The sequence below is a fragment of the Nomascus leucogenys genome, chromosome 3 (genome assembly GCF_006542625.1).
Source record: "Nomascus leucogenys isolate Asia chromosome 3, Asia_NLE_v1, whole genome shotgun sequence".
In the NCBI taxonomy this organism is placed as follows: Eukaryota; Metazoa; Chordata; class Mammalia; order Primates; family Hylobatidae; genus Nomascus; species Nomascus leucogenys.
In genome coordinates this window covers 68,168,889-68,196,355 of record NC_044383.1, presented here as the reverse complement: position 1 = coordinate 68,196,355, position 27,467 = coordinate 68,168,889, and the positions used below count along the sequence as shown (strand labels likewise).

Here is a 27,467-nt window from a genome sequence, read left to right as displayed (position 1 = left end):
TGGAAACCCTATAAGCCAGGAGAGATTGGGGGCCAATATTCAATATTGTTAAAGAAAAGAACTTCTAATCCAGAATTTCATATCTGACCAAACTAAGCTTCATAAGTGATGGAGAAATAAGATCATTTTCAGACAAGCAAATGTGGAGGGAATTTGTCACAAGAGCTATATCACAACAGCTCCTTAAAAATAGACTAAATATGGAAAGAAAAAACCATTACCAGCCACTGCAAAAACACACTGAAGTACAGACCAGTGATCCTATGAAGCAACCATGTGAACAGTTTGCAAAATAATCAGCTAGCATCATGATGAAAGGATCAAATTTACATATAACAATACTAACTTTAAAGGTAAATGGACTCATTGCCCCAATTAAAAGACACAGAATGGCAAGCTGGATAAACAACCTAGACCCGTAGGTATGTTGTCTTCAAGATACCCATCTCATGTGCAAAGACACACATAGGCTCAAAATGAAGGGATGGAGGAGAATTTACCAAGCAAACGGAAAACAAAAAAGCAGGGGTTGTAATCCTAGTTTCTGACAAAATAGACTTCAAACCAACAAAGATCAAAATGGACAAAGAAAGGTAATACATAATGGTAAAGGATTAAACTCGACAAGAAGAGCTAACTATCATAAATATATACGCACCCAATACAGGAGCATTCAGATTCGTAAAACAGGTTCTTAGAGACCTGCAAGGAGACTTAGAACTCCCATACAATAGTAGTGGGAGACTTTAACATTCCACTGACAATATTAGACAGATCATCTAAACAGAAAATTAACAAAGATATTCAGGACCTGAACTCAGCTCTGCATCAAGTGGACCTGATAGATATATACAGAAATCTCCACCCCAAAACAAGAGCATATACATTCTTCTCATCGCGACATGGCACTTATTCTAAAATTGAGCACATAATCAAGTAAAACATTCCTCAGCAAATGCAAAATAACTGAAATCATAACAGTGTCTCAGACCACAGTGCAATCAAATTCGATCTCAAGATTAAGAAATTCACTAAAAATCACACAACTACAGGGAAATTGAACAACTGCTCCTGAATGACTTTTGGGTAAATAAGGCAGAAATTAGGAAGTTTTTTGAAACTAATGAGAACAAAGAGACAATGTACCCGAATCTCTGGGACACAGCTAAAGTAGGGTTAAGAGGGAAATTTAGAGTAATAAATGCCCATATTTAAAAGCTAGAAATATCTGAAGTTAACAACCTAACATCTCAACTAAAAGAACTAGAGAACCAAGAGCAAACAAACCCCAAAGCTAGTAGGAGACAAGAATAACCCAGATCAAAGTGGAACTAATGGAGACAGAGACATGAAAAGCCCTTCAGAAAACAGTGAATCCAGGAGCTCGTTTTTTGAAACCATTAAAAATATAGATAAACTGCTATCTGGACTAATAAATAAGAAAAGAGAAAATAATCAAATAAACACAATCAGAAATGATAAGGGGGATATCACCACTAACCCCACAGAAATACAAACGACCATCAGAGAATACTATAAACGCCTCTATGCACATAAACTAGACAATCTAGAAGAAATGCATAAATTCCTGGACACATATACCTTCATAAGACTAAGGCAGGAAGAAATTTTATGCCTGAATAGACCAATAACGAGTTCTGAAATTGAGGCAGTAATAAATAGCCCACCAACCAAAAAAATCTCAGGACCAGAATCTCAGATAGATTCACAGCTGAATTCTACCAGAGGTACAGAGATGAGCTAGTAGCATACTGAAAGTATTCCAAAAAATTGAAAAGGAGGGACTCCTCCTAAACTCATTCTGTGAGGCTGGCATCATCCTGATGCCAAAACCTGGCAAAGATGTAAGAAACAAAAAAACTTCAGGACAATATCCCTGCTGAACATCAATGCAACAATCCTCAATAAAATACTGGAAAACTGAATCCAGCAGCACATCAAAAAACTTATTTAACATGATCCAGTTGGCTTCATCCCCAGGATGCAAGGTTGGTTCAACATACAGATATCAATAAATTTGGTTCATCACATAAACAGAACTAATAGATGCAGAAAAGGCCTTCAATAAAATTCAACATCCTTTCATTTTAAAAACTCTCAATAAATGAGGTATTAAAGGAACATACCTCAAAATAATATGAGTCAGATATAACAAACTCACAGCTAATATCATACTAAATGGGCAAATGCTGGAAGAATTCCCCTTAAAAATTGGCACAAGGCAAGGATGCCCTCTCTCACCACTCTTATTCAACTTAGTACTGGAAGTTCTGGCCAGGGCAATGAGGCAAGAGAAAGAAACAAAGCATATTCAAATAGGGAGAGAAGAAGTTGAACTCTCTTTATTTGCAGATGACATAATCCTATATCCAGAAAACCCATCATCTCAGCCAGAAAGCTTCTTAATCTAATAAGGAATTTCAGCACAGCCTCAGGATACAAAATCAGTGTGCAAAAATCGCTAGCATTCCTATACACCAACAATAGACAAGCAGGGAGCCAAATCATGAATAAACTCCCATTGATGACTGCCACAAAAAGAATAAAATATCTAGAAATACAGCTACCAAGGGAAGTGACAGATCTCTTCAAGGAGAACTACAAACCACTGCTCAAGGAAATCAGAGAGGAAGCAATAAATGGAAAAACATTCCATGCTTATGAATAGGAAGAATCAATATCATGAAAATGACCATACTGCCCAAAGTAATTTATAGATTCAATGCTATTCCCATTAAACTACCATTGACATTCTTCACAGAATTAGAAAAAATATTTTAAAATTCATGTGGAACCAAAAAAGGGCCTGAATAGCCAAGACAAACCTAAGCAAAGAGAACAAAGCTGGAGACATCACGCTACCTGAATTCAAGCTATACTACAAGTCTACAGTAACCAAAACAGCACAATACTGGTACAAAAACAAACATATAGAACAATGGAACAGAATAAAGAACTCAGAAATAAGACCACACACCTACAACCATCTGATCTTCAAAAAACCTGACAAAAACAAGCAATGGGGAAAGGGTTACGTACTTAATAAATGGTTCTGGTAGAACTGTCTAGCCATATGGAGAAAATTGAAACTGGACCCCTTCCTTACACCATATAAAAAAATTAACTCAAGATAAATTAAATGCCTAAATGTAAAATCCAAACTATAAAAACTCTAGAAGAAAAACTAGGCAATACTATACAGGACATAGACACAGGCAAATATTTCATGCTGAAAATGTCAAAAGCAATTGCAACAATGGCAAAAATTGACAAATGGAATCTAACTAAAGAGCTTCTTCTGCACAGCAAAAGAAACTATCATCAGAATGAACAGATAATCTACAGAATGGAAGAAAACTTTTGCAACCTATCCATCTGTCAAAGGTCTAATATCCGGAGTCTACAAGGACCTTAAACAAATTTACAGGAAACAAACAACCCCATTAAAAACTGGGCAAAGGACCTGAACAGATACTTCTCAAAAGAATACATATATGTGACTAACAAACATGAAAAAAGCTTAACATCACTGATCATTAGAGAAAAATCAAAACCAAAATGAGATAACATCTTACACGAGTCAAAACTGCTATTATTAAAAAGTCAAAAAACATGCTCGTGAAGTTGCAGGCAAAAAGAAACCCTTTTACACTGTTGGTGGGAGCGTAAATTAGTTCAACTATTGTGGAAGACAGTGGATTGATTTCTCAAATACCGAGAAGCAGAAATACCCTTTGACCCAGCAATCCCATTACTGGGTATACACCCAAAGTAATATAAATCATTTTATTATAAAGATACATGCACACGTATGTTCACTGAAGCACTATTTACAATAGCAAAGACATGGAATCAACCTAAACCTAAATGACCAACAATGATAGACTGGATATAGAAAATGTGGTATATATACACCATGGAATACTATGCAGCCATAAAAAGGAATGAGATTCTGTTCTTTCCAGGGACACGGATGAAATTGGAAGCCATTATCCTCAGCAAACTAATGCAGGAACAGAAAACCAAAAACCACATGTTCTCATTTATTAAGGGGGAGCTAAATGATGAGAACACATGGACACACGGCGGGAGCAAGACAAACTGGGGCCTCTTGGAGGGGGGTTGTGGAGGGAGGGAGGGCATCAGGAAGAATAGCTAATGGATGCTGGGCTTAATACCTAGGTGATGGGATAATCTGTGCAGCAAACCAGCATGGCACTTGTTTACCTATGTAATATAAACATCCTGCACATGGACCCCTGAATTTAAAATAAAAGTTGAAGAAAAAAAAAGATTTAGTTACAAAGATATTAATCACATATTTGTTTAGAGTTATGAAAAATTGAAAATAACTTAAACATTTAACTGTACTAGAATGATTAAATTGTGATCAAATCATACAATGAAACAATGTACAGCCATTGAATATTATGTTGTAGACATTCATTTATTAACATAGATGTTCTTATGTGCTGGAGAGTTAAAATTAAATTTCAAAACAATTTGCAGTATATGATTTCAAATGTAGGTAGATGTGTTAACACACATGAAAGATAGATAAAAAGATGATACATTGATAAATAGATACTCCAAAAATGTTCACAACAGCTGTTTCTGGGTGACTGTATTTATCTTCTTCTTTTTTACTATATTTTCTTTTTAAAAAAACCTTTAAGTTCAGGGATACAAGTGAAGGTTTGTTATTAAATTAGTTCAGCCATTGTAGAAGACAATGTAATGATTCTTCAAAGACCTAAAGCCATAAATACCATCCTACCCAACAATCCCATTATTGGGCATATATCAAAAGGAATATAAATCATTCTGTTATAAAGACACATGCACTTGTATGTTTATTGCAGCACTAGTCACAATAGCAAAGACGTGGAATCAACCTAAATGCCCATCACTGACAGACAGGATAAAGAAAATGTGGTAGATATACACCATGGAATACTAGGCAGCCATAAAAAAGAATGAGATCATGTCCTTTGTAGGCACATGGATGGAGCTGGGGGCCATTATCCTTAGCAAACTAACACAGGAACAGAAAACAAAATACCACATATTCCCACTTATAAGTGGGAGCTAAATGATGAGAACACATGGGCACATAGAGGTGAACAACACACACTGGGGCCTTTTGGCCTTCAGGAGGAGGGAGACGATCAGGAAAAAGAACTGATGGTACGAGGCTTAATACCTGGGTGATGAAATAATCTGTACAACAAACCGCCATGACAGATGAATGTTTTCATTTCACTTGGGTAAATACCGAAGAGAAGAATTGCTGGGTCATTTGGTAAATGTAGGTCAACTTCATAAGCGACTGCCTAATTGTTTTCCAAAGTGGTTTACAGTTTTACATCCCTATCAGCAATATATGAGCATTGCAGTTGCTCCACATCCTCACTAACATTTATTTGATAATTCAATCTGTTTAATATTGGCCATTCGATGATCAGTGTACTAGTATCTAATTGTGGTTTTAATTTCAATTTTCCTAATGAATAATGATGTTGAACATATTTTTAGACTCTTATTTGCAATTTGTATATCTTCTTTGGTGAAATGTCTGTTCAAATTTTTTTGCCCATTTTTAAAGGTCAGGTTATTTATCTGATTCTAAAGTTTTAGCAGTTTTTGCATACTTTGGATACAGTCAAAGATATTCTTTAGAAATACATGTTTTGCTAATATTGCTTCACAGTTTGTAGCTTGCCATTTTATTTAATAACAATGTCTTTTAGAGAACAAAATTTAATTTTGATAAAATACAATTGATTAAAAAATAATCTAAAGGTAGGCATTAAACACTTTATCTAATAAGAACTCTAGTGTGTATCTATTTCTATTAGAAATTGGCATGATATTTAAAAATTATTTTTCACAGTTTTCTGAAAAAAATAGTTTACTAATTAGTGCATTTACTCATTTTCATTTATTTAGTCAACAAATATTTACTGAGAACCTCTAGTGTTTCAGAAACTATACAGTATTGAGGATAAAATTTTGACCAAAATAGGCATTTTATCATTATTGTAATATAGACATTGGTATCACTGCAACTAATTTCGTCACCTACTTTCTTTGTCCCTCTGGCTTAACAGTAAAGTATCAGAGAAGCACATAAATATTCTGTCAGTAAATATGATATATGCAATTCCGAATTTGGTATTCTCTTTGAGGAATGAGGCTCTTATTTTGTATCCCCATCGTGTAGAACATATTAGGCTCGACATTCACATACTCAACAATTATCGCTTCAGTGCATACCCCATGAAAGACCTCGTACCTAGTATTGTGAAAGAGATGAGGCTGTATTAGAAAAGGATTTGGAACAAATAACGAAAATGATAGGGGACATGTACACAAATAGTCCCAATGTAAGGCAGAGAAATAAATGCTATAGAAAAGTAAATACATGGTGCCATTGGAATTCAGGGCAGAAACAGATTATTCCCCAAAACACAATTAAGAAAAGACTTTTTAGAAGAGTTGGCTTTTGAGCTGGGGCTGGCAGGATGGGAAGAATTTAGCCATAAAAATTGAATGGATAGGAAAGGAGACAGGGAAGGCAGCAGAAGTGTGTAGAAAATGTCCCTTTACATATAAATTATACTTTATTAAAGCAAGTTTTATTCTAAAATTATTATATACAGCCATTATATATATGTATGTATGTGTGTGTGTGTTCAACAATTCTAACATTCATTTTTCAGATATTCAAAGCTAAATTATCTTAATCTCATATTTTTCTTCTTGTTTCTTAGGGTCAGTTAAGCCCACTTAAATCTCACCAGAAGAGAGAAAGTCCCTCATTTTCAGAAAATTATTCCAAAATTTCTTCTATTTAATTGTAGCTCTACAGAGCTGCATCAAGGAATTATTTTAGTCTATTCTAATTGTGTTTGTCGAGTGTGGTAACTACACTTTCTATCAAGGGTTGCTGAAACTAGTTATGGAACTTTGTTATCACTATTTTTATGTGCTAATGTATAACGATAAACTAACAATTTGATTGAAAATATTAGCAGACAGTCTAAATATGTAGCCAATTTGCATATAATACTCTGTTCAGTACCTGTAATGTGATACAAAACTTACCCTAAGCCTAAATAACTGTGTTGTTTTCCAATATGTAATTGGGACAATTAAGATATTACAGCAAAAGCTCTTGGCTCATGATGGCTTCTCTATTTAGCTTACTACAAATTAACCAATTATTCGGTGTCAGCGATGGTCATTTCTACAGTGATAACTTAAATCATACTTAGTTTTAAAGATATCAGTTCACACTCATCTTATTTCTAATTTGCCCGCAGTATTCCCTCTAAATAAAATTTCTCTTCAATACTTTTACCGTGCTGTCATTCAGGCCACGGAAAATCCAAACTTCCACAATACATGTAGATTTATTCTAATCTATAATGACCTTAAAGTTGTTTTCCTCTTTGCCACTTCTCCTCACTCAAATATTACTTAAGTCCTAAAGGAGGTTTATTAATTAAGTCTCCTTGGGTGCCAATAAAGTTGGTCAATAAATGATCAATGCGATAATGATTTTGCAACAGTAAGTTCCATTGGCTTCTGTCAATCACATAAATGGGAAACTCACTTAACTCATAGACCCCCTGTATTTTCCTGTGAAATTTGTAACATTTTTAAGAAAACAATGTGGGTGATTGAATTTTCTAAATATGCATTTGTTTTACACCTATTTTCTTCATAGTTAACAAAAATAAAAACCACACTCAAAACGTTACATTATTGTATTGCTTCTTCTTACAAGGTGTTCTAGAGAAGGTAAAACTGTGGTAACGAAAAACAGATAGTTGGTTTCCAGGGCCTGAGGATGAGGGAGAAGTTGACTACAAAGGGCCATGAAGAAGCATTTTTGGATGGTGAAAATGCTCTATATCTTAATTTCGGTGGTCATTACACAGTAGTTTGCATCTGCCAAACGTATACAGCTGTATTCTAAATGGGTAAATTTCATCATATATAAATAATATCTCAAATAAATCTGACTTTGAAGAAGTAAAAAATCATTTATATCACAAATTTTGGGTCAATCTAACGAGATATATTCAACAATCATTATGAGATCTATCAAGAAAGCAAAGGAATTCTTGATTCCCTAAGATGTTTCAGGAATTTCCCTCTTTCCAGAGTACCAATGACATTTTATTATCTTTTACGAATAAATGTGATATTTTCAGAAAAAAAAGCTACATTGAACAAGTGCCTAACTTTTATTATTGTCTTTTAAAAAAATCTAAAAATAATATTTAGTTAAATACAAGCTTATTTAACGAGTTGATTGGTTGCCATAATCATCTAGTCTTAAAATGACACATGACTATTTCTTTGTTTGCAGTTGCAAGGTTATTATATTTTAACTCTCACAGTCTGGTAAGCAACTTAATAATTCAGAGAGATAATAGAGAAAAAACACTACTAGAAATTCTCACATGATATAATTGACATTCAGATTCAAGAAACAAAATTGGTTAGAGATAATCCTGAGAAAGCTGCTTTAGATAGCAAATGCCTTACCTTTGCGTTTGGGTCGCATAGCTGTTATCATAAGCCTCATAGGTCTGGTCATCATATTCACCCCCGTAGCCATCATCATAACCCTGAGACAAAAAATGGCAGAAACACCTGTTAGCAGTCAATTTGATTAACTTTGATCTGTTTTCAGTTGGCACAATTTTATACAATGTGATCTTGGTTTAGATTTCATGTTGGGTAAGTAACCATGTATCATATTTTACTAGATTAATGATTCTCACATAAACTCAAATAATATTTCATGGATCAGATATCAATGTTTATTAAACTCAGCATATCAATGAAGCAGCAATACCTACTCTAAGACTTTAGAATTTTCATCAATAATAATGACTAAGAAATTCAAAATAAGATTTTCTATTTGGGTATACAAGAACAACTGTGATAACCTTATGGTGGTGTTAACATGTTTGTTACTACCCCACTGGGAATTTTTTCTTCTCCTTTTAATAATCATAATTAAGATAGAAACTATAAACTACAGGATCCTTAAATTGTAGTCAACTTTCAGTAAAAATTATGGAGTCATTACTGATTAAATAAATAAATAAAAGAAAAAAAGAAAGAAGAAAAAAGCAAAGAAGGAGTGAAATAAAGACTTTGTGGCCAGGCCTGGCGGCTCATGCCTGTAATCCCAGCACTTTGCGTGGCCAAGGTGGGCAGATCAGCTGAGGTCAGGAGTTGGAGACCAGCCTGGCCGTCATGAAACAGAAACCCCATCTCTACTAAAAAATACAAAAAAATTTAGCCAGGCATGGTGGTGTGCACCTGTAATCCCAGCTACCCAGGAGGCTGAGGCAGGGGAATCACTTGAACCTGGAAGGCAGAGGTTGCAGTGAGCTGAGATTGTGCCATTGCACTCCAGCCTGGGCAACAAGCGTGAAACTCAAAAAAGAAAAAAAAAAGACTGTGTACATTATATGATTTTTAAATCTCATAAGTAAAATAATGTTCTGTGATGAAATTTATTACTCGAGTAAGTTACACTAACAAAGCTAAGGCAGATTTGTCATAGCAGCATGTTCAAACAAGCTAGTAATTATACACTCCAGTTATCAATCACTCTGAATGATTTAGCTTTGTTTCTCTTTGTGGTCATTAATTTTAAACACTAGCCATCCATCTCGATTATTCCCTACTTCTGGAAAAACCGTCAGGTTTTCTGTGCCTGGTGCTGGTGCATCTCTTTCCCTGGAATACACTTCCACCCTACCCTACCACTTCATAAATTCTTTTCAGTCTGGAGGCTTACAAATCTCTCTTTATCTTGTTCAGGAGTTTCAATAGAAAATACCTATATGTGAAATCTTTGACATTAATCTTGACTAACACTTTTAAGCCCATTTAATGAAAAGACTAATATATTTATCAACTTAAGAAACTTCTAAAAATTTTATTTCCTTGTTTCTTCATTTTCATGTGATCTTACCATCATATAATGCTATTATTTACATATGAAGCTTTCTGAATCTAACTTCCATCTCTTGTCATTTTTCATTATATTTTTGCTCTGCAGTATGAAATAGTTTCTCTATTTGTTCCTTGAATACCCTAATTAGTTCCTATTGAGTTAAATTTTGTTTAATGTTCTAAAGTTAATTTTAGTATTTATAAAATAATTACATGCAGATTATTTAGAAATAATACAAACAAGCTTATGTCTCCAAAATAGTAGTTTCTTGTCTTGTTCTCCTTTAACCTTCAGCTCTCTTTCAGTATTTTCATCTATTATTTTAGTATTTATTTTTGTGTTATTAAGTAATATAGCTAAGTTTTGTTGTTGGATTTATAAATTTTGTCATTTTCTATTGGCTGTCCATTCAGGTTGTTAAATTTAGTTCTATTATTTCCCTTACTTATCTTCCCAATATAGTTTCATAATAATTTTTTATTAGTCAATATTAATATTATTGAGTGAGAATACATAATTGTATCCTCTTATGACATAAATTATTTAATATAATTCTGTTTTTATTCTCATACACCTTTTCCTTTCTTCCAAAGTTAATAATTGTTCATTCATCTTATTATTTTCTTGGTTTTCCAAATATTTAGAAATGTCTTCATCAATTGTCCCAATGGTCATATTAAACTAGCAGTAATATTTCTAAGATTCAAAGACATCAGCTCATCCATAATGTTTTTATGGATGGAGACTACCACCTGAAGAACCGTGTCATTGTGCTCTGGTCCACATTGATGAATTTCTAGGCCTGAAGGCCAAGGTGTTTTCCTAAGGCCTCTTTCACCATTGCTGGTAGTGAATTTCCTTTGGCCAGATTCCATCTTTTCCTTGCTTTAATTTCTTGCTGAAACATCTCTTTCAATAACCTCTATTAAGAGATATTTTGGAGAAAAATATTTTGATTCTTTCTTGCTTAGCTTTACACTGCCCCCCCTACTCACTGTAGCTTTTGTTTTTATTTTTTTGGTGATAAATTTCAATTATACAAAAGTTGGAACAAGATGTTAACGGAAACTCATCTACCCTTCACCTAGATTCAACAATTTTGACATTTTGTCTCATTTGTGTTATCTTATATATACATTTTCTAAGAAACCGTTTGCAAATTAGTTCCAGAAACATGATATTTTATCCCTAAATACTTCAGCTTCTATCTCCTGAGTGTAGGGACACTCTTCTACATAAATGTATTATTATTACTCCTTAAAAATCACAATATATTCACATTACTATGAAGTCCCCAGTTAAATTTCTACAATTGTCCCAAGCATTTATGAATTTTGTAGCTATTTTAATCTTGCATAGCTATTTTTTAAAAATCAGAACCCAATAAAGAATTTTGAAGTGCATTTGATGATTATATCTGTTTAGTGTGTTTAGAGCTAGCATAGTTCTCCAACCTTTTGCTGCTTCCCAAAATATTATCTTTTTTGAGTGGTCCAAACCAACTGTTTTGTACACCATCCCACATTCTGCATTTGTCTGATTATTCTCATAATTACATTCAGATTTAATATTTTTGAAAGAATGTTACATATGTGATATTGTATTGTACATTTATGTTACTGGAAATTTTTAAATTGTTGTCTCATACTTAATTGGTTGGGTAGAGAAGTCTAGGCTGAAAAAAATGCTTTTAATCAGAATTTTGAGAGCTTTGATACAATATGTTTTACTATTCCATGTTAAAGTTGAGAATTCCTATTACTTACATGTGACCTAGATTTGTTTTGTCCCTTTTTTATTTCTTCTGGATGCTTTTACAATTTTTATCTCTGCTGTTCTGAAATTACAGAAGGCAATGCCTTTGTGTGTGTGTTTCTTTTAATTCATTGTGTTGGGTGCTCAATGAGCTCTTTCAATCTAGAGGCTTATATTCTTCAGTTGTGGAAAATGTCTCTCCATTTCTTTTCTTTCTTTCTTTCTTTTTTTTTTTTAATAACCCTTACTAGTGAGATTGAGTCTTCTCGTTTGGTACAGTAAATTTACTTTTTTGTCCTATATGATATCTCTTATTCTTTTTACGTTACTTCACACACACACAGACACACACACACACTAACAACTGTTAGGATGTGGAGTGGATGTTTTGTGTTCCCCTGGTATAGTTTAAGCATCCTATTCTTAGCCCAAGGTCTCATCTCCTTTGTGGTGGGACAAGGGTTAATACCATAATTGGAGCTTTCTGGAGCTGCAAGATTCGGGGCAGTCCAGGACTCTATCTTGAGGATCTGCCTGGTCAGTTATGAGGACATTCACAGGTGCTCCAAGGGGTGCAAACTTCTTTTTAGGAATCGGGCTTTTGGTCCTTCACCAAGATTATAAAAATATGGCTTCACTCACCTTTATTTCTTATGCAGGACTCAAGATCTCTAGCTTCCAACAGGAGGCAAGGCAGTTTTAATTTGTTTGTTTTGTTCCACTTTATTTTTGTGTTTCTGTTTTTGAGCAGGGAGGTACAAGAACCAGGGATGGGAGTAGGTACTTGTCTTCAGGGCTCCAGGGCTCCTGAAATCCCTATGTTTCCCCCATTTCCATCTGTTGAAATGCTACTAATTCCTCAAGGTCATTTTACATAATATCTTTAGAAATATTTTCCTCCTTCTAACAACCGTATATTAACCCTTAGTTCCCCGAATTCCAATAGCCTGTTTTCTCTCATTGTTCTTAAAATACCTAAACATATACTGTATTTATTTGTCTATAATTTTCTCTCTTTTAAGAATTTAAGTTTCTGAAAAGCAAGGACTATACAGTAGTTTATAACCTTTATGATGTATTGTAGTACTTAGCATAGTTTATTCCATAGAATAGTCATTTAACAAATATATATTGAATTGTTTAATTAGCCAAAGGAGACTATTCTTATCCACTGTAGATATGGATTAACACAAATTAATCACCACTAAAAGATAAGTGTTTCAAATGATAAATATATAAAGCTATTATCTCTATTTATGAAGAATATCTTTACTATTTGGCCCAGGAAGATTATTTCATTTTACTCCCTCACTCTTTTACTTCTTTAAATGTTACACAGAAAATCCCCAGAGTGGATGGAAATCTTTCCTCTTAACCTAAACTTTCATAAAGCATATAGTGCAATGTTCCCCAAATAGCTGTACTTACTATAAAAGGGACAGTAAATGGGCATATTTTTCTAATACTTGATATATTTTTAAAACCATCTTTTTATTAAGAAATATGTATACACATAAATATTTGTAAATATATATGTACGTATGTAAATGTATAGTACTACAAAACAGTAAACTATCATTAGACAACTGTCACAAAATGAAAAGCATCACAACGTTTAAGATGTCAACACTGAATCCTAAATGTTAAAAACAGACTGTAAGTTATTCATTGGTATATCCTTATTGCATAAATCAGATCGTTTTCCTAATGCCAGCACTAAGGAAGTAGTAGGTGGATTTCTGAATAAGTGAGAAAAAAACAAGAGTGTTCTAGCAGCTAGGGTAGGAGAGAAAACCACAGAGCCATAAAAGGCATGGACCCCAGCTTTATTCTGTCTGCATTCAAATCCTGAATCCTAATAAGATTCCCAGATGTGGAAACTCATAAGACGTAGGGAAGAGTAAAGGTAGAACATGGAATGTTTTACATAATACAGTTTTTATTAAGACCAATAAAGTTGTAAAAAAAGAAAGCCATAGTTCTAAGAAATCATATTTATGTGGTTTTCTTAAGTAAAAATATGCATTGTGCTGATGATGGTCTAAGATAAATCACTAAATAGACATGCTCCCTAAAAAGCCAGTCAGTATCTGCGTGAGATTTAAGGTGAATATGAATATTCAATTAAGAAATTAAAACATAAAAGATCCATGAGTTCTCATTGTTCAATTCCCACCTATGAGTGAGAACATGCGGTGTTTGGTTTTTTGTCCTTGCGATAGTTTACTGAGAAGGATGTTTTCCAGTTTCATCCATGTCCCTACAAAGGACACAAACTCATCATTTTTTATGGCTGCATAGTATTCCATGGTGTATATGTGCCACATTTTCTTAATCCAGTCTATTGTTGTTAGACATTTGGGTTGGTTCCAACTCTTTGCTATTGTGAATAGTGCCGCAATAAACATACGTGTGCATGTGTCTTTATAGCAGCATAATTTATAGACACAGGAAGGGGAACATCACATTCCAGGGACTGTTGTGGGGTGGGGGGAGGGGGGAGGGACAGCATTAGGAGATATACCTAATGCTAAATGACGAGTTAATGGGTGCAGGAAATCAACATGGCACATGGATACATATGTAACAAACCTGCACATTGTGCACATGTACCCTAAAACCTAAAGTATAATAAAAAACAAAAACAAAAACAAACAAACAACAACAAAAAAAACATAAAAGATCAAAAATTCTGAAATGATACCTTTCCATTTTTGCTTCATTGTTTTTGCTGTTTGAAGACATTACTATCTTATTATGTCCTGGCTTATTAATATACTTCTACTAAAAAATACTACTTTATGGTACATAAGTTATCAGAGTCCCAATGTAGAATTTCCTCAAGTACAAAGAGCACATCCGATGCATCCAGTAAAATAAAACTTTCTAAATAAATTAACAATTTTAACTTTACTTTCTTCTAGCTGTAGACAGATGATTTGGTATCTCCCACAAGAAAGAAAACACTCAAGAAGATACAATTAATTCCTCTCTGGAACATGGTCATGGAAAATATCTCTTCTAAGATTTCTTTCTATCTGTGAAGTTATAAATTCTTTAGTTTTCTATTCTTTGAGCCAAACAAGACAAGTCCTTATAGGATCCTTGTGAAACACAATCTTGGCTTCTTTCTGAGTCTTTGCTAAGTTCTCTACAATATACTTAAGGCACAATGTGAAGTGTGGGTCTAAAATGAAGGCCTGAGCTATAATGAAAGAAGGCAATTTCTTTGTAGCTTGCTATGAATTATAGACCACTTTACACATTTGGGTACTGGGCAAAGCAACATACAGGACAAATACGTGTAACCATAAACACATATCTTTACAAAACGAGCCCTTTTCAAATCTACCCTGGAAAATGCATTTTTTTGTCTTTAATATGCCTACTAATTTCTCAAATTAATGAGGTCATTGACTTAAACGCTTATTATTGAACTATGATTTCTATTCCAATTTTGGGTTGTCAAATCTAACTAATACTGGCTCTGCATATGTGCTTAAAATAATAGTAATTCATCAGATGTTGTATTAACCACTTAATTACCTATTATCCAGGCATTAAACATAAGAGAAGATTCAGACATAAGTCCTATCTTTAAGAAGTTCTTATCCAGTGTAGTTCTGGTAAATGCTTAATAATTGCCTCTCCAAAAAATAGTATGCACGTGTGTGTATGCACATATACATACAAATTCATTAAACCTTTTACTGACATAAAGCATATGATTTATAAATAAAATACAGAATTTATTATACATTCTATAAACATATAACTTCAGTGTGATTTGCAAAATTTTTTGCAAAATCCACTATGTTTTATAATTGCATTGTCACAATAGAATCCCAATAAATCACAGCAGAGATAAATGCTTGTTTATTATCTGATTCAGCAATGATGTCAATGTTATTGATAAATGTATGGTTCTGACATGACTGTTATTTGACATTTTTATTTATGTTGACCAGTAAAGTGAAAGTGAAATCTCAAATATATATGTCAGAATTTTACTTGTTTCTTAATGACAGGAGCAACTTTGCTCTGAATTAGACAATGGTTTTGACATACTGGAAGAACATTTCCTCAATTTCGTGTTTCATTTACAATGTAAAGGTTATAGGAATAATACACTTTTAAATAAATAAAATGCTCTGAATTAGACAATGGTTTTGACATGCTGGAAGAATATTTCCTCAATTTTGTGTTCCATTTACAATGTTAAGGCTATAAGAATAATACACTTTTAAATAAATAAAATGCTTTGAATTAGACAATGGTTTTGACATGCTGGAAGAATATTTCCTCAATTTTGTGTTCCATTTACAATGTTAAGGCTATAAGAATAATACACTTTTAAATAAATAAAATGCTCTGAATTAGACAATGGTTTTGACATGCTGGAAGAATATTTCCTCAATTTTGTGTTCCATTTACAATGTTAAGGCTATAGGTATAACTAATTTGTAAATAAAATCTGCATTATTAGCATTTTCTCCATAGCTTTCTTACATTTAGATAATGAATAAAACAAAACATCAAGTCCTGGCTTTTAGCATTTGCCAGTATCTGTAGTGTGAAAACTCTTATTACAGCTGATTTTAAGCTATCACCACATTACCACTGAAAACAGACTTGGGAAAAGGTGAACATTAACACACCATTATGTGTTATTTCCACCAAACAGATACACTAGACATAAATAACTGAAAGAGCACAGATTCTAACCTAATACCTACTGATGAGTCTATAAATGTTTATCTTCAATATAATCTATTTCATTTAAAGTTGTGTAATTTAATTTTTAATAGTGACTGTTTAACAATCAATTTACAAAATTCCTAAAAATTTTACAAGAAATCTTGTGAGCCAGTATGAGTCACCTCTGCTCTTGGTTACTAGAAGATATCAACAAATGTATATGCAATTGAGATACCAAAGAAAGCACTCCAAGAGTAGGTAACAAGTGCTATGGAAGCACACTGGAGGAATGGCTAAATAGGTCTGAGGATTTCAAGGAGAATGTCTCTGAAAAGTTGTTGTTTGAGATTGGTATTTCAGGATAAATAAATGTTTTTCAGGTGGACAAGCAGGTAAAATGAGATCATTTCATTTCCAGGTGCACCAAGTGTGAATGCATGGCATTATGAAAATAAATTGTGTTTTGTGAGCTGCTAGTAGCTGGATCTAACTAAACCACAAAATGTCTAAGAAACAGTAGGGAGTTGGACAAAAGAGCAGAAAGGGTCAGGTCTGAATTGTTTTCTATAACATGGTAAAGGGCTTATCTATATCTAGTAGGCAAAGAAGCCATTGAAGGGTTCCAGGTGGTAGAATGACAAATTTAGATCAACATTTTATATATTTTGACTCAAAAATAAAAATTACCAAGGCTTTGTAGAGTAGGCTCCATTTTCCCACTATTTTCTTGAACATGTTATCATAGTTACTGTAAAGTCCCTGAATGATAACTCTAACATCTGAATTACCCATGACTATTTTTTTCCTCTTAGTTTTTATTGTTATTGTTTTTAACATGTCACGGGTTTTCACTGAACTGTTGATATGGTGTAAGGAAATTTGTGAAAGCGTTGGCTGATGGTATTTTCTTCCAAAAAGCATTAAGTGTTTTCTTGTCAGGTCATTAGGATAGCAACAGGTAACCACGATACCATTAAGAGTTGGTTTCAGGCACCTGGATATACGAGTTTGGGGCTTAGACAGTTTGAGCTAGAGATATGGCTCTAGTAGTCATCAACGTATACATGGCAACCATAATAACCACCATTGTGCACAGTGTCCACTGAGAAGAGAAACTTAATTTACAGAAAGCTCTACGTGAACACAATGTTCCAAGCACTACTTCCCCTCTAGGAAATGAGGGCACAAGATCAGCTGTAATAAATATATTTTGTACAGAAAGACCCCATTTAAAAAAATCAGCCTTGAATTTACCCAAAAGATATTATTTCTTGAAAGGCCTTATTAAATCCCCATGCCAATGTTTTTTGTTTTTTTTGTTTTTGTTTTTGTTTAACAGAGACCTGTGAAAATTTCTGCCTCTACTCTTGCGTGCATTACTACCCTATAGACACAGAATCAAAAAGTTCCAAAAAGAAACAAAAAATGGAATTGTAAACAGAATATGTTAAATTACCTCTAGATAGAGCTTTTCTAATCAGTACTAGTTTATGGAGCCTAAGATATTTGAAGATTGCTTGCAACTCAGAAAACGCAATCATCACATAAAAATAGTTGAGAAGCATCTCACCACATATTTTGGAAAATAAACATGTTTTGAAACTATTATATTACATCACTGACAGTTCAGATAATTTAAAAAAATAATTTCAACTTTTATTGCAGATGAAGGGGGTATGTGTTGGCGTTTGTTGCATGAGTATACTGCATTTTGCTGCGGTTTGGGGTATAAATAGTCCTGTCACCCAGGTAGTGAGTAGAGGACTCAGTAGGTGGTTTTTCTTTACCTATTTAAAAAGTCAAGTAGGACCACAGGAAATTGCCATTTTTGTAAGTCAAAAATTGTCAAATGTTGGCGATTTCCTAAGGTTCAACCTAACACTAATATTAGAAACTGTGAAATTGACATGTTTTTGTCAACTAAAGAGAACAAAAGTGTCTTGTAATACCAGTAAGTTATTGTGGCTTCTAGAAGAAAATCATTTAGAAATTTAAATGATATGAAATGTCATTCTGACTCTGTTATATACCCACATTTTCTGTGAAGACTTTAAAAATCAACAGGTCTTTGTGACAGATTTAGCATCTGTTCATTATTTTCATTTGGATTTTATTTTCTATGAAAGGTCAGCAGGTATTACAACAAAATACATAAATTAAGGGAAATAATGTGGAATATTCTTATGCAATTGAGAGAAAAATAAAGTGAAGAGAGCAATAATAATCAAGAATCATAAAATATTCTATAATTAAGTAATTTAATTATGAGGGTCAAGATAATAAATTGTCATCAAAAACTAAAATGCTAGGCACAAAAGCGATTTGCAAATGCTGGCCTTTAATATTATTGAATGTAATTAACAGGTCAGATAGGAACTTAACATTTAACTTACTTTATGAAGTGTGGTTAATTCTTAAAAACACGTCCCTGTCTTAGCTTATTTAAACCATAAGATGCATAGAACTACAAAAGCACTTCATGGTAATAATCAAAAATTTAAAACATAAAATATTACTAAAACAAAAACTAACTGTACAATGCCAATATTTTGATAGTTACCATTTCTTTAGGATATAAATTATTAATGCTTGTGTATTCTCTTGACCATAGGTTACTTATACTTTTCATGTATTTTTTCTTTAAAATGTTACATTCTATCTGTGATATTGTTACATTCTCTCTCTGATATTGAATAGATGAATTTCTGATAAAATAAGAAATATTTTAACAGTCTCTTCCATCTCTTTTTTTCCCACTGAAAGCATGACTAGATTGCTGGCTTGGGATACTATGGCAATGGTTACTCCCCAGTATGCAGCTTTTGTTACTGATGCAACATGGGAAGTCATTATGTGTTCAAAACCATATGAGCGCATAAAGGTGCACATCCTCAGTGAGGTCATTAAACCTAACAGTTTAGCTCTGCAGTTAGGCAATATACTTAAATCTCTGGCGTTTTCTATAGAAATCAGTAAATCAGTCTCTAATAAAAGGAAGTTATTCTCTACCTTCCTTTCCAATGTAGATTGTAGCTGCTAAATAATTTTCCCTTATATATGTACACTCAATATGAAGGCTGGAAATTGCATATTTCTGAAATCTAGATTCTCTGGAAATTAAAAGCTTCCAAGGAACTACAAGACATTCTCTGCCAGCCATGCATATGCAACCCGGTATTCTACATTAACAAATTAATCTCTGGGGAGGCTAATGCTAACTTTTCAATCAGCCCACTAAAATCAAATAACAAACCTCAAGAGACACATGTGGAAGTTGTATATATTTAAAAATAAAATAAATAATATGCCATTCAAGTGAACACCATTCATAATCATATATAACAAGCATGCATTGGGAGATCAGTAAGAGCCAGTATGTGAAGCACTTACATACACAGTTATTTTGTTAAAAACCAAAATCAAGCCTATATGGCATGTTCTGTATCTTTACACCTACTTAACAGATTAGGAAAACGAGAAATAATTTCATGAGACCACAGCCCACGAGGAAGTGTCTTGGCTACAATGTAAACTCAGTTCTCTGGCACTGTCTAGTATTTACTCTCTAGTTGCTTTACTGAAGGCCTAATATCATTAATGTCAAAATATAATTCTCATGACTTTTTAAATCATTTCGGTAAGTTTACAATAGTAACACAAACACAATTTGGGATTTTACCTGTTAAAACATGTACTGAAGAAAAATGAAAAAAATTTAGGGTTAATAATTTTGTATTATATTTTTAAAAATCAGTGTTTTATCCTTTTTTTAATTTTATTATTATTATACTTTAAGTTTTAGGGTACATGTGCATAATGTGCAGGTTTGTTACATATGTATACATGTGCCATGTTGGTGTGCTGCACCCATTAACTCATCATTTAACATTAGGTACATCTCCTAATGCTGTCCCTCCCCGCTCCCCCCACCCCACAACAATGCCTGGTGTGTGATGTTCCCCTTCCTGTGTCCATGTGTTCTCATTGTTCAATTCCCACCTATGAGTGAGAACATGCGGTGTTTGGTTTTTTGTCCTTGCGATAGTTTGCTGAGAATGATGGTTTCCAGTTTCATCCATGTCCCTGCAAAGGACATGAACGCATCATTTTTTATGGCTGCATAGTATTCCATGGTGTATATGTGCCACATTTTCTTCATCCAGTCTATCGTTGTTGGACATTTAGGGTGGTTCCAAGTCTTTGCTATTGTGAATAGTGCTGCTATAAGCAGTTTTATGAGAATATAAAATGTAAAGAATATAAAATGTAAAGAACTATGCATATCTGAGATTTTAATATACTTTAAGTTAATAAGCTAGTCTATTATTGTGTCATGGATGCTGGCAGAAGACATAACTTTCTCTTGGGTCAAAAACAAGGACTTTATTACACACCATAAATTAAAAGCCAGACCTTCATATTGGCTTGCCCTACATCCCACAGGGCAGTGCAAGCGGGTCCAGGTTAGATGCCTGCACACTCAGTGGGTTGTATTGCAGGGTGGGAACAATGAGCTCATGGAATGTGAAGTAAGTGGAAGCAAACTTGCTCTGACTTTGGGGATAGATGCTACTCCATTCTTATGTTACTAGCTGCAAGCACAGTCCTGATAAATCATCCAAGTAAAGAGTAATTAGGCCTTGTATTCTTGGCATAACCAGCCAGAAAGCACAAGGATGCTCAGGGTCTATAGCCAATTGTGTCTCCTACCAAGAGATGAGCAAAACACACGAAAACTGGGAGTCCTTCAAAAGTGATTTGCTGTATTGAGGAGGGAAGGGCAGATGGTTATACTGTTTCCTTGTTTATTTGATATCTCCAGCAAATGACAATATGTGCCTTTACTTTTGTCCCTTCAGCAAAATTTACCAGCTTTATCCTTTTTATTCTGGATTCCTTTGTCTTCTAGAGTTCTATATAACATTTTACCCAAGCGGAGTACAAGCCAGTAATCTTTTCTTATTAGGAGAAACAAACCTTGTCAATTGTCAAACATTGTGAGATACTATTTCCTAACAAACATGGCTATTTTAGTAAGACTACCCAGTTCCTACAGAATATTAACATTTACTACCGAAACTTTCAAATCTGTTTTCCTTTTTTTGGGAAGAATGACTGAAAATTAATTTCGCTAGTTTTGCAAGTTTCAAAGCTCATCTAACTATTTTTGGTAATGAACACTATTCAATGTGATTTAGGTTTCCAAGTAGGTGACTCTTAATCATGAACAGCTGCATTAATTTCCTGTTTAAAAAGGAAGCAATATAGTAAACAAAAGTACATCATAAACTCTAGATTAAAAAATAATAAAACTTGGTGCTTGGTGGAGACAAAAGAAAATTTGGCTATATAGAGATTGCTTCTAGGCTATAATTAAAATGAGCTATCCTGAAACATTTTAGTAATTTTTCTCTAGTATGACATGAAAGGACGTTAACTTTGTATTTTTTGAAAATATTCAGTTGTCAGTAGGTTTCCTTCTACTCCCATTTTTCTAAATGCTTTCTAACACCTTAGAAATCAGGTAGCAATCTGTTCAACCCAGTTAATGAACAGAACTATGACTAATGAAACTGGAGTTTAGAGTAATGAAGTCCTAGTTTGCTAATGGATCTATTTTAAATGTGTTAATGCTTTATGTACTTCATATTGTAGGCATCCTTGCTGCTTCAGGATAGAACTCAAAGCAAATGCTGTAAAGTCAGTGGCATAAGTCTCTAACGCCTTCTAATACACTCACCAGAAAGAGATAGATAAAATTGTTAATGCTGTCATGACTAAGAACAAGATCAAGTTTTAGAAGCCAACTCGTGTTTTTCACTTCTAAGTACCAAAAGGTTAAAGATGAATAAAAGGGCATAGACATATCTTACTATGTTTCTAATCATAGAAATCCAGTGAACTAGCCACACGAGAGGGGAGCTGTTGTCTCTAAAAGGGTCTTTTTCGTGGCCAATTATCTATATAGTGCATTGAGGTTGCTGCTGTGTGTAAAATAAAATATTTTATTTTATTTTATTCTATATTTTATTTTATTTTATTTTATTTGCTCACACCTTTAAGTGGGGTTAAAAATACTTGATAATTGTGTTCTCCTTAACTATATTGTCCTTAAGAATAAAGAGTGCGTGTCTTATATTTCTTTAGAACTTGCCCCATTTCTGTTGTCCCACTAGTCACTTACACTTAGTACTTAATGTTTCTTTCCCAAAAATATTTATTTTAATTTATTTTATTTTATTTATTATTTTATTTTATTTTATTTTATTTATTATTTTATTTTTATTTCACTTTAAGTTCCAGGATACGTGTGCAGAATATGAAGGTTTGTTACATTGGTACACATGTGCCATGGTGGTTTCCTGTTCCAATCAACCAGAAAGAGACAGATAAAATTGTTAACGCTGTCATGACTAAGAACAGGATCAAGTTTCAGAAAAGAAGTTTAGAAGACATCATCGAGGGTTTAAGCCTCGCATGCATTAAGTATTTGTCCTAATGCTTTCCCTCCCCTTGCCCCCCATCCCTGAGAGGCCACCGTGTGTGATGTTCCCCTCCCTGTGTCCATGTGTTCTCATTGTTCAACTCCCACTTATGAGTGAGAACATGTGGTGTTTGGTTTTCTGTTCCCGTGTTAGTTTGCTGAGGATGATGGTTTCCAGCTTCATCCATGTCCCTGCAAAGGACATGAACTCATTCTTTTTTATGGCTGCATAGTATTCTATGGTGTATATGTGCCACATTGTCTTTATCCAGTCTTTCATTGATGGGCATTTGAGTTGTTCCATGATTTTGCTATTGTAAATAGTGCTGCAATAAACATACATGGGCATGTGTCTCTATAGAAGAATTTATATTCCTTTGGGTATATACCCGTAATGGGATTGCTGGGTCAAATAGTATTTCTCAATGGTATTTCTCAAATGGTATTACTCAAGATGGATTAAATACTTAAATGTAAAACCCAAAACCATAAAAACCCTAGAAGAAAACCTAGGCAATGCCATTCAGGACATAGGCATGGGTAAAGACTTCATGACTAAAACACCAAAAGCAATGGCAACACAATCCAAAATAGACAAACGGGATCCAGTTAAACTAAAGAGCTTCTGCACAGCAAAAGAAACTATCATCAGAGTGAAGAGGCAACCTACAGAATGGGAGAAAATTTTTGCAATCTATCCATCTGACAAAGGTTTAACATCCAGAATCTACAAGGAACTTAAACAAATGTAAAAGAAAAAAAAGAAAAAAAAAACCCCATCAAAAAGTGGATGAAGGATATGAACAGACATTTTTAAGAAGAAGACATTTATGTGGCCAACAAACATATGAAAAAAAAGCTCATCATTTCCTTGTGTTTTATATTGCTATTTTAGGACATAAGAAACCAAAGCTTAAAATGCTGTTGGCATCATCATAGCTGATCTGATTCAAATTATCTAATTCAACTTGTGTTAGACAGAGAATGAATCAGGAAAACCAAAACAAAAACAGCATAAGAAATCAGCATCCCATAATGATTCCTGCCACACTTCTTGGTGTTATGTTGGTTGTTCAAAAGGAATTTTCTAGCTTTTAAACAAGAGCATGATGATATGATGCACCTATTTAATATTTTTAAGTTTTTGCCCCCAAAATACTTCAGTTCTGAACTTTAGTAATATTTTTTCAATTAGAAAGAATTTAAGAACCAATCACTTACATTGATAAATGTAAAGCAATTTTTACACATTATTTCACACAACTATCACTTTCTAGTAAATTATGCATGACAAATGCATATCAAAATGAAGTAATTAATTTTCTATAAGCCAGTTAAGTAATCTTCATTTCCGTGGTGGCTATTTTTCTATCATATGGTACCGAATGTAACAAAAATTCCTTTGTTATCCTGAAAGGAAGGCATTTTTAATTGTTTTGGGATTTTTATGATTAGAAATGTATTAACAATGCCCTTGTAGTCATCTTTAACCTCTGGTACATAAGAGTAAAAAGCATGAGTTACCTTCTAAAATTTAATCCTGTTCTTAGTCATGACAGAATTACCAATTTTATTTTCCCAGAATGTTGTTTTCTATTTAGCAGTGCTGGTTAACAGATAAAATGTAAATGTTCAGGTTAATTAAGTTATTAATTAAAAAGTATTTTGATATTTTTTGAATAGGGAGGGGCCTCACTGCTAACTTAGGTTTAGTTCTGATCTTTAATATTCTTTTTTGAGACAGAGTCTCACACTGTTGCCTGAGCTGCAGTGCAGTGGCGTGATCTCAGCTCACTGCAACCTTTGCCTCTAGGGTTCAAGCGATTCTCCTGCTCAGTCTCCCAAGTAGCTGCGATTACAGGCACCTGCCACCATGCCCAGCTAATGTTTTATATTTTTAGTAGAGACGGGGTTTCACTATGTTGGAAAGGCTGGCCTCAAACTCCTGACCTCATGATCCGCCTGCCTTGGCCTCACAGAGTGCTAGGATTATAGGTGTGAGCCACCACACCCAGACTTCATATTCAAGTTTTCAAATTACTCTCTCCTACTCTGGTATTTACTTATTCATTTATTTATTTATTTTTGATACCTCAGACTTTGCTTAGGGCCAATGACTTAGGGCTACCCTGGAAACCAGCAGTCCTGGAAGCCCACCATGTGGGCAGGAGGAGGCCCTCTATCAATATTGCAAACTCACCAGCTCTATATTGTTTCACATGAGATGTCTTTGAATAATTGTATCTGAAAAGGTCTCAAATATGTTGGTGTACAACATTCTGCTGTATTAATAAACATTTTTACATATTCTATTGTAACTACCAAATGTAAGTTATATGAGCTAAACATATCAGTTTGCCATATAGAGACCAAAATTTTCATCAAAGGACAATTCAAATTGCTGTATTATTCTATTAACTGTTTTCTGGGTAGTGATTCATTTCTTTCCAAATTTCGCATTGTGTTTGTTTATAATGTTAAAATTCCTGTTATATATCACACTTGGAGACTTCATATATGCTAGTATAGTGCTGTCCAATAGCTCTTTCTGTGCTAATGGAAATTCTCTATGCCCTGTGCTTGCTATCCAATATGATATTCACTAGTCAGTGTGGTTAATGGGCACTTAAATGTAGCTAGTATGACCAAGGAACTGAATTTTAAATTTTATTTAATTTTAATTTATTTAATTTTCAGTATTTCTTTTTCTTTTTTTTTTTTTTTTTTTTTTTTTGAGACAGAGTCTCCCTCTGTCACCCAGGCTGGAGTGCAGTGGCACAATCTCGGCTCACTACAATCTCGGCCTCCCAGGTTCACGCCATTGTCCTGCCTCAGCCTCCTGAGTAGCTGGGACTACAGGCGCCCGCCACCACGCCCGGCTAAAGTTTTTGTATTTTTAGTAGAGACGGGGTTCCACCGTGTTAGCCAGGATGATCTCGATCTCCTGACCTCGTGATCCACCCGCCTCGGTCTCCTAAAGTGCTGGGATTACAGGCGTGAGCCACCGTGCCCTGCCTTTCAATTTAAGTAGCTACATGTGGCTACTGGTAACCGTATTGGACACAGAATAACTAGTAAATAGACGTCTATGAAAATAGCTGATCAGAAATCTTTAAAATATCTGTTTTCTTCTTTAGTTCAAACTTTACTGTAGAAGCATAAAAAGCCAAAGGACTTCAATTTATAAATGATGTCAGTTTGAGAGCAAAATTATACTTTTTGAATCTGCTCTTCATTTCTCATTCATCTTTTCCTGTCCTGTTGTGTAAATTATCCTTGATTTTCTCTTTCGTGATTTTAAATGATTCAGCTTTTCAATAAATGAGATGAACTAGTAGCTTGGATGACATTTTCTATATGATTTACTTCTTTGGTAACACTGAAAAATAAAACGAAGAAAACATTAATGACATCATAATCTCTGAGAGTTCTGGGGAATGTTTCAATATGCAGACACCAAACAATATCTAAGAGCAATCAGCCTGGGGACATGAAAAATACTTCTTGACTCTGCACATATCCTTCTTATAAACATTTTAAAGAATTAACAAAAGGGAAAAAATTAGATCCATATGTCCAAGTCTTTGATGATTAAAAGACTGTTATTTTAAAGAAGAATCTTATGTTGTCAGTCTATATTTGTTATTGTTTTCTTATAAACTAGCAGAATGACCTCTAAATTTTATGCTTAAGGAGGGTTTCAGCACTCATAAAAATAATAATGAGGAGTTATTTTTAAGAATATAAAGGACCACTGTGTGAAAAAGAGTAGAAGATATCAGATATATCTTAAATGTTATCTAATTTTTAAAAGCCACAGCACCAAAAAGATAACATTCTTAACATGAGGAGTATCTTAAATATAGAAAGAAGAAAACAGATTGACAAAAGCATCGAAAGAGACAAAAGGACATTCTTTTAAAAGTCTCTGATATACTTAAATCTGAGGGAGGCTCATGAATACAGGCTTCCTTTAACGCCAGTGACAAATGGAAATTGACATGAAATGAGCAGAATAATTGTGATGGTGCTTATACAAAGCCTGGTAGAGTAGGAAACAAGAGGAATAAGCCAGGCCAGCCTATGGGGTTCAGGCTGTTTCTAACTGGATTTCTATTCAATCTTAAGACTTTTTGCTATGCAGCTTGTAGTGGGTTTTGTCTTTCTGAAATTCTGCTGTTCTTATATTTACTGCATTATGTCTGTATTCTTACGTACCAGCACCGTCAGTTTCGCCTGTTCAATCTGCTAACCCACCAATGGTGCTTGGCTCACTGCTTCTACCACACCTCTTGGGAAAGTAACCAAGTGTCTTTAGACAAAACCATCTTCTGATTCTATGTCTCTATATCTTGTTTACAACTTTCTTTATTTCCCTTTTTCACATTTTGCTTATTTACCAGGGAGTAACTGCCTTTCTTCTTCTCATTTATGACCAGAGAAAAAAGTAAAAAAAAATCTAGGAGGCAATAAATCATCATGGGAGTAGTCAAATTTGACAAATGTTACAGTTCCTTCCAA

The 27,467-nt window shown here is 33.9% G+C and overlaps 1 protein-coding gene across 5 annotated transcripts in view; it reads right to left on the bottom strand.

Moving 5' to 3' along the window:
- KHDRBS2 (KH RNA binding domain containing, signal transduction associated 2) overlaps window positions 1-27,467 on the bottom strand; it is a 677,326-nt gene that overhangs the window by 91,014 nt on the left and 558,845 nt on the right. For all 5 annotated transcript variants that reach the window (XR_004029312.1, XR_004029313.1, XR_004029315.1 and 2 more), the window contains exon 7: window positions 8,581-8,663. Coding sequence is in view for 1 of the 5 variants with exons in the window: in XM_030809415.1 (XP_030665275.1) it covers window positions 8,581-8,663 (83 nt within the window). In the remaining 4 variants the exon portion in view is untranslated. The remainder of the gene's footprint in view (window positions 1-8,580; window positions 8,664-27,467) is intronic.